Here is a 7,496-nt window from a genome sequence, read left to right on the forward strand (position 1 = left end):
TTTGGGAGGGGGGGGAACATGGCATGAGGGGGAACTGACCCATAGCGGGGGCGGGGGTACAACACATGGGGCAGCAGGGACCAGGACGCAGCTCTGGCCCCATAGCGGCATGGAGGGGCTGTGGGCAGCTCTCCCAGAGCCGCGTGGCTGAGCCGGGCTACGCCGGAGCTGGCCTCCAACTGGGAGCTGGGGGCAGCTCTCCTGGAGCCGAGCGGCTGAGCCGGGCTACACCGGAGCCAGCCTTAGCCGGGAGCTGGGGGCAGCTCTCCCCCTTTGGGCGCAGGAGAGCGGGGCCGGCCCTGGGGCTGGGGCCATCCTCATGCACTGCTGCCCCGCAGGGCCCTGGGAACGGAGCAGGATGCTTGGCTCTTCCCTGGGGCCGCGTGAGCTCCTTGCAGCACAGCAGCGCCAGCGGAGGAAGGAGCTGGGAAGGGGACTGCTGGAACAGGCTGGCCCCGAGGGGAATTACAGCCAAGTCCTGCCAGGGGAGCGAAGGGAGAGGGGTGAGCAGGGCACAGCGCAGGGCACAGCGTGCACCTACCCCTTCCAGCACGGTCCCCTGCCCCACAGGGGGGGGAGGATGCAGGGTCAAAGGCAGGCAGCTGCGTGGACGCTGGGGCCTGGGGTGGGAACGGAGGGGACAGCACGGGGACAGCCTGCTGGCACGGCCACACCGCAGCTCCGCTCGCGGTGACCTAAAAGACTGTCCCTAGGCACGCTGCTGGCCTGGAAGGGAGCACAGCGCAGCTTCCTCGGCTTTTTCCAGAGCAGGAGCACAGCTGCACCCCCGCACATCTGGAGCTGGGCCCCACAGGGATCTGTGCGTCCCCACAGCCCCCGCAGAGGGAGAAGATTCCTCTCCTCCTCCCAAGTGAACTGTGCCACCCAGAGGGAGGGCGGCCCCGCAGCCGCTGCACCCACGGGGAGCGGCAGCCCRGGGCGGAAGAGGCTCCCCGGGGCCCTCCAGCCGGAGCAGCGTGTAACACAGGTTTTAGGTCTGCCCTGGATCCGTTGGAGTTTGAACTARAGCTGCCGTTGGGAAGAGGGAAGTCAGTTCTGCACCTCTGCACGGAAAGCGGAACAAATCACCACCCGCAGGGCCCGCGGCGAGGAAGCAGCTGCTCCACACCCAGCATCTCCACTGCCTCCTTCCCTCCAGGAAGGGTGTGGGAGAGGGCTGTCCCTGGTGCAGGGAGCAGGTGTAGGAAAGGAGCTTTCGGCCTAGGAACCGGTGGGACGGGATAGAGCTGCATCCCCTTTAGACAGAACGGCTCCAAGCCCCTGTTCCCTGTGCATGGACACACCAGGGCAGGGTTTGCTTTGGGAATGACTGGGATCGGAGCTGAGCTCCACACTCGCACAGGTTTCCACCCTGCTGGGGTGCATCACTGTGCCAGAGCTGCRGCAGCAGCAGTCGGGAGTCGGTGCTGAAACCTCCTTGCTCACAGTGCTTCCGTGCTCGGGGTCTGGGCATGCTGCCACGCCACGCAGCGATGCGGGTGGTAGGGAAGCCTGCCACCGCCCCGCTCTGCCTCACCGCAGCCCCTGGACAGACCCTGCAGCTCAGAGCCTACACCTGGCTGTAGCGGAAGATCTCGCTGAGGTCGTAGCCGGTCACGGCGAAGGAGTTTCCCTCGGGGTCGCAGAAACGGGCGCCGCAGATCTGGGTGTCAGTCACACACTCCGAGTGGCAGTGCTCAATCTGCGGGGAAGGGCAGCGAGGAGGAGCGACACAGACCCGAGTAAAATAAGTACAGCCTGCCACAACCGAGCCCAGCCACCTCYGCCAGATCCGTGCGCTCCTACAAAGGGGTGGGCACGGCGCTAGCGCGAGCACGAGAGGCAGCAGCATTACGTCTGAACAACACGCAGGCTGGGCAACACGGGAATGCGGCCAGGCCAGCGGATATGGCGATGCCCTGCCGTTTCAGGGGCCTGARATCTGTATCCTGATAAGATAGAGCAGCGTGCCGTCCTCGGACCACCCTCAGTCCAGGCCCGGGCTSGGGATTACCCCAGGATGAAAGAGGAGAGCTGTGCAGCCACACGGGAGCTCAGACTGCGCCTGGCAGGGTTTTCCTCAGCCCCTCTCAGTGACAACAGTATCTCACAGGAGACGGCACGACAGAGCAGCAGCGGGCCCCGTGGTCCCACCAGGGCAGTGACAGCTCTGAGTGACACAGGCTTGCTTCCAGCCCCGCGCTAATGCCACAGGAGCTCGCCCTGCCCGCAGGGGCCTGTCACTGCCCCCAGACTCACCTCGATGTCCTCAGTGTCCAGGTTCTTGCTGAGCTTCCAGATGTGAACAAAGGAGTCCTCCGCCCCTGACAGCAGCTGCAACGGGAAGCGGGACAGAGGCGGTGGGGATGCTTTGGAGCTGGGGATTGGAGCGCCCAGAGTCTTCCAGAAGAGCCCTGGCTACAAGCTGCGGTGCTGCGGCGAAGGCTGCAGCACTGCAGGCCCTGTGGCTCGGCCCTGGGCAGGCRGCCTGGTGTGCCACGGTGAGGGAGCAGCCTGTCCGGCAGCCTGYGGGGTGCCACGCTCCAGGCCCACAGATCCCCGCGGCCGGGCCCCTCGGCAGGCCGGGTGCCACATTGCAGACGGCCTTACCTTCCCGGTCAGGGGCGCCAGGTCCAGGGCGTAGATCCAGCGAGCGTGAGCGTTGACCTCGGCCCGCAGGACACCAGTCGCTGCCTCGTACAGCCGGATTTGCCCGTTTCCATAGCCCGCAGCAACGATTCCGTTCCACAGCTTCACGGAGGAGCAGGTGCAGCTGGGCACAAGGATACACTTCAGCCTCCTTCCCTCTGGGCTGCAGACCTACATGCCAGGGGTTAGCGCTGGGCTTCCCCTGCCACCACTGCCAGCTGCCCTCCCACCCCTAGAGAGACCCACAAGTGGTCGGGCAGGGGGTGTCTCAGACCCCCTCACTGATGATGGGATCCCATTGTATGGCCCAAGCTCCGTTTGAGCTCCATCCRCCTCCCACACTTACCCAAAAGCAGGGATTTTGTGGAGCAAGGTGAACTCTTCTCCAGAGCTCCAGGTACACAGGGTCCCAGAGTCATCTGCGGTCACCAGGTCACCAGCCCCATCCTGCAGGAACACAGACAGCAGTCAGCATCATCCCCCGGGATCGCTCCCAGCACAGCTAGCTCAGCCATCAGCATGGACAGGAGGCAGCAGCTGATTCACACCAGATGAGTTATTTGCTGACCCAATTGCCTGTGCCACTAAATTGCAACAAAGAAAAGCTGCCTGCAGCAGGAYAAGCTTAAAGTTTAACCGCTCAGAGAAACTGCTGACACGTTTTGTCAAAGAACAAGGCTTGACAGTGATTGTACATGGGCATTTCAGTTTAAACACGTTAATATTTGGCAACACTAATTACATACAAGATAAATTTCTGAAAACAATTACTACATCTCCTCCCTCCCCTTCGAGTCTCAACATACTTCACCTTATCAAGCACCTGGGATTTCACAAGGAAAATGCTGTCTCTCTGCTTRCTGAAAAGCTTTTTGAATAAATCACAGTACAAAGTCCAAGAGAAGCATATTAGGGGACAGGCAGCCTGAGACAGAGACGGATGAGAGAACAGCTTCCACGTAAACAAGCTAAATATCCAGGCTAATTGGGAACCAGTTCTAAGCGATTAATTGTTCAAGGGAGTCCCAAAAGCAGAGAAAGTTTAATGTAACCAATTAGAGAAAGTATATGAAGAGTGCCCTCATTGGGAAGGAGGCAACCAATAATGAGGAAGCCAATTAGTGTGTCTGCAGAGATGTCACCCTGGGACAGGATGAATTGAATGCAGGGAACCCCCACCCTGATTCCAGATTGTGCTTTGTATAATCAAGCGGGTTTCTGCTACTCCCAGGAGGAGAGAATCCTGGAGTAACTCGCAGCTCTAATGGTGGGAACTTTAATTTTAGCAYGGGTTTATTCATGGCCAGTTTTGCTCATTTGTTCTTGTACCAAAACTGCCCTTCAGCGTAAATAGCTCTTCTGTGTTCCTAGCACCCACCCAGATGTATCACAGGATATTCTCTTTGGTCTAATAATTAGTCATACTCATACAGTCACTCTTTGTGCAAGAGGATCTTGGTTCCTTGGCCATCTCTGTTGGCTTTCAGCAGAGTTTGTGTTCCCAGAAGATGGGTGATCGAGCTGAGATTTCATTTAGCTGAGAAATGTGGAGACCAAGACCCTAAGATGGAGGGATGGGTCAAACTGATGATGAATTGGGATGGTTGGGGTAGCCGATGAGATGGCTGCTCCCAGCTGTCTCTCCTCACTGCTGCATGAGCGTCTGAGTAGCTCAGGGAACTGCTCTGAAATACCACAATTTACGATGCAGTGTTTTAAACAACGCCTGATTCCAGTTTGCCTCACCTTGGCCTCAGGATGACAGGCTACAAGCCACGGCAACATGGCTTACATGCTTTTTGCAGCAGGGGCTGAGGATGTGGGCATCCCAAGCCACCTCTTCCCCCAGGTCTGTCTGAGCCTACCCTGACCGAGGAGATCGCCCTCGTGCAGAGACAGCCATGAAAGCTAACGACCTTGGTGAAGGAAGGGGATCTTAGAGCTGCCTGCTGTCCTGCCCAACCATCTGAGAAGCATGCGCGAGTCAGTCGTTGTGCCCAGGGGACAGCGGGAGTCCCCCCGTCCCTCCCAGTCCAGGGACCCCACCAACTCCTCTGGCTCCGGGCAGCTCAGCTCGAGGGGCTGCTGGCAGCGCTGACTTCACCCGCGCTTCCCGGCGTGCAGCCGGCAGGGAGCCCTACCGGAGGCCGGCCCAGCTCTGCCGCGATATCGGTGATGGCATCGCGGTGCTCCTCCAGGACCTCGCTCACCGTGATGTTCGTCCCTTTGGGGGGGATGTCAAACACCAGCACCAGCCCGGAGGACATCCCTGCAGACGGACCAGAGGAGGCATCAGCRGGGACCCGTCCCTGCCTGTGCTAGGACCGAGCCTCCAGCTGTCGCCGTGCCTGCAGCCTGACTCCGTGCTCCCTCCAGGCCCCTTTGCCTACACTAGCCTGCTCCTCACGCACGCCTGTTTGCAGATCTGCCTCTCTGCTGAACACACAGATGCTCCACAGAYCAGCTCTCTAGGAGAGCTGCAACACAGGTACAAGCCCCTCAGCGGTGGGGGGGTCCTCAGACCACTGTATTTTACCTGGGGCTGACAGAAACGCCTCCCAGCGGGGCCCTCCCTTCTCTTCCTTCCCCACATTCCCATGCTTTGCTCACCCACGCAGATGAAGCGTCCACTAGCTGCTGCGATCCCTCGAGCAAACACTGCTTGTGCTGAAATGAAACCAAGAGCGGGTCACAACATGCAGCAGCTCAYGGGAGCCAGGAGACCAGTGTGACAGCGTGAGAGACCAAGACTCCTGTTTGAGTTTCATCTTTAATGCTAGTGCCATAGCTGCCATACCGGGTCCCTTCTGAGCTCTTTATATGCCCGCTAGGCCCCCATCAAAGCTGGGCAGAGGAGTCAGGAAGACACATTAACCTCTTCTGGGCCCTTCTACCAGCCTCCTGTGCAGGACTAAATCCTAACTGGACTCCCAAAGCAATGCTGCTGGGGGGCTGGAGGCCAGAAGGAACTGAGCTGCACTACAGGAACGTGCGATCACACACACCAGGGCAGGGCAGTGGGCAGAGGGTCCAGAGCACTCCTTGTTCTGCTCCTGCTGCGGGATTTACCTGGTGGACGCTCCATGACATCCAGTGCATGCCAGTAAACCATGACGGAGCCATCTGACTCGTACATCTGGAGAGAGAAAACAACAGGGTAAGATCCAAGATGGTGGGAAAAGCTTCTACAGCTTTGGGCTCAACTGCTTCCCTAAGAGATCGCCAATCTCTTTCAGGCAGGATCTCCAGAACGTACCCCAGCATCGTCCTGTAGCCCAGGAGCCCAGCTTTCTTCACAGAGCTCATCCTCCCAGCACCATGACTCTGTTTCTTGTCCTCCATGGAAAACAATCTTACCTGGATACCTTTCTGAGAAGTCAGAACTAGAAGAACTCGAGACGGCAGGACACACCAAGCAGCCTGGGAAGAAAGACAACTCAGTAACAGCCCAGGGAGGGAAAAGAAAGGGGCAAAAAGCCCATATCGCTTTTCAAGGCGGGACAGTCTGCAGTCACCCACAAGGACACGCATGTGTGTCTGGCTCCKGTCACAAGGCAGGGGAGGTCAGCACATACAGTCCTCACAGACCTCTCCAAGCTTTCCCAAACCTTTCCAGGAGGGTCCTTCCCTCCCAGCCCTGCCCCTCCCTGTAATTAGGACACTGTGGGCTACTGTGGAAGGCCTATCTGGGCCATGCGGTTGRTGGGTCTTGTGGCTGACGAGTCTTATCTACGTGGGTTAGAGCAGCGTGGCATTAAAGCTTAGACCTCTGCCAAGAAGCAGGTGAACATCAGTGGTACAGTAAGGGAAACTGAAGCAAAGACTGAGACAACTGCATGGCAAGTGCCRGATGCCCCTTCTCAGGCTGCCCACGAGCATCACCGCACAGCGCTGCCCCCCAGCCCCGCTCCCGTCGGTTCGGCTGAATCCCGTCGGAGGCACCGCGCTCCTCTCACTGAATGCCTGGGCTCCCTGCAGCCCTGCCTGCCACCCCAGCTCCTCTGCAGTCGAGCTGGGAGCAGTTTATCGGGTTGCCCAGCTCTACTTGGAGGCAGCGGGGCATTTTTTATGCCCCAGGCTACAGAACCAGCTTCCTACTGAGCGCTAGGGGAGCAGAGCTGACGGCAGGAGAGGGGCAGGCACACTGCTACGTTTCACAGCTCTCCTGGTGCTCCGGGCGCCGGAAGGCCAGCAGCGCAAAGGCACCAGTCGGCAAGCCTGCGCGCTCGCTCGCCCTCACCGCAGGAGGATCTGCCCGAGCAGCGCGACCCAGGCGGCTGGACCCCGCTGCCCCAAAAGGGGTGCTGCCRTTCCGGCAGCCGCCGAGCCTTTACCTGGGTGACGATGGAGGCGCTGATAGCCGGCCCGCCCTCCTTCACCTGGAGCAGGCGGTGAGAGAAGCTGAGCCCGTCGCCGGAGGCGCTGACCATGTTCACGGCGGTGCTGTGCACGGTGGTGAAGTAGGCGAGCTGCTTGTCGGGCAGGCGCAGCACGCTCAGGTTGTTGTACAGYGCCGAGCTGCTGCTCTTCAGCGGGATGCTCTTCTCCTTGCGGTACATCCTGCTGGGGGCCGGAGCCGGAGCGAGGGGGAGCGTCAGCGACGCTGACTCACGTGTCTACCTCCTCGGGGGACCCTTGGCGGCCTCCCCCTACCCAGGGACACCCCGTCCCCGTGGCCTCTCTCTCCCAGGGAGGCCCCCTGTCCTTGATGCCCTCCCTGACAAGGAAAACCCCTTGGGACCAACTCCTTCTTCCCCCAAGGACACCCCTGTCCCCACGGTACAGGCCCTCTGACCCCCCCCATGGATGCCCTCCAGGGATGCCCCCTCCCCTCAAAAAGCCCCCCC

At 59.9% G+C, this 7,496-nt stretch overlaps 1 protein-coding gene across 1 annotated transcript; it reads right to left on the reverse strand.

The window, feature by feature from the left end:
- Positions 1-23: 23 nt before the first annotated feature.
- Positions 24-7,323, reverse strand: WDR54 (WD repeat domain 54). Its single transcript, XM_026076137.1, has 9 exons — positions 6,984-7,323; positions 6,007-6,069; positions 5,719-5,785; positions 5,260-5,316; positions 4,791-4,918; positions 2,996-3,096; positions 2,611-2,773; positions 2,260-2,334; positions 24-1,702 (listed from the first exon to the last, which is right to left on the reverse strand). Exons 1-9 carry the CDS (start codon positions 7,206-7,208, stop codon positions 1,571-1,573), a joined length of 1,011 nt encoding a protein of 336 aa, XP_025931922.1. The 5' UTR covers positions 7,209-7,323; the 3' UTR covers positions 24-1,570.
- Between the last annotated feature and the right edge of the window lie 173 nt (positions 7,324-7,496).

This window comes from Apteryx rowi, unplaced genomic scaffold (genome assembly GCF_003343035.1).
Source record: "Apteryx rowi isolate R43461 unplaced genomic scaffold, aptRow1 scaffold_1101, whole genome shotgun sequence".
NCBI lineage: Eukaryota > Metazoa > Chordata > Aves > Apterygiformes > Apterygidae > Apteryx > Apteryx rowi.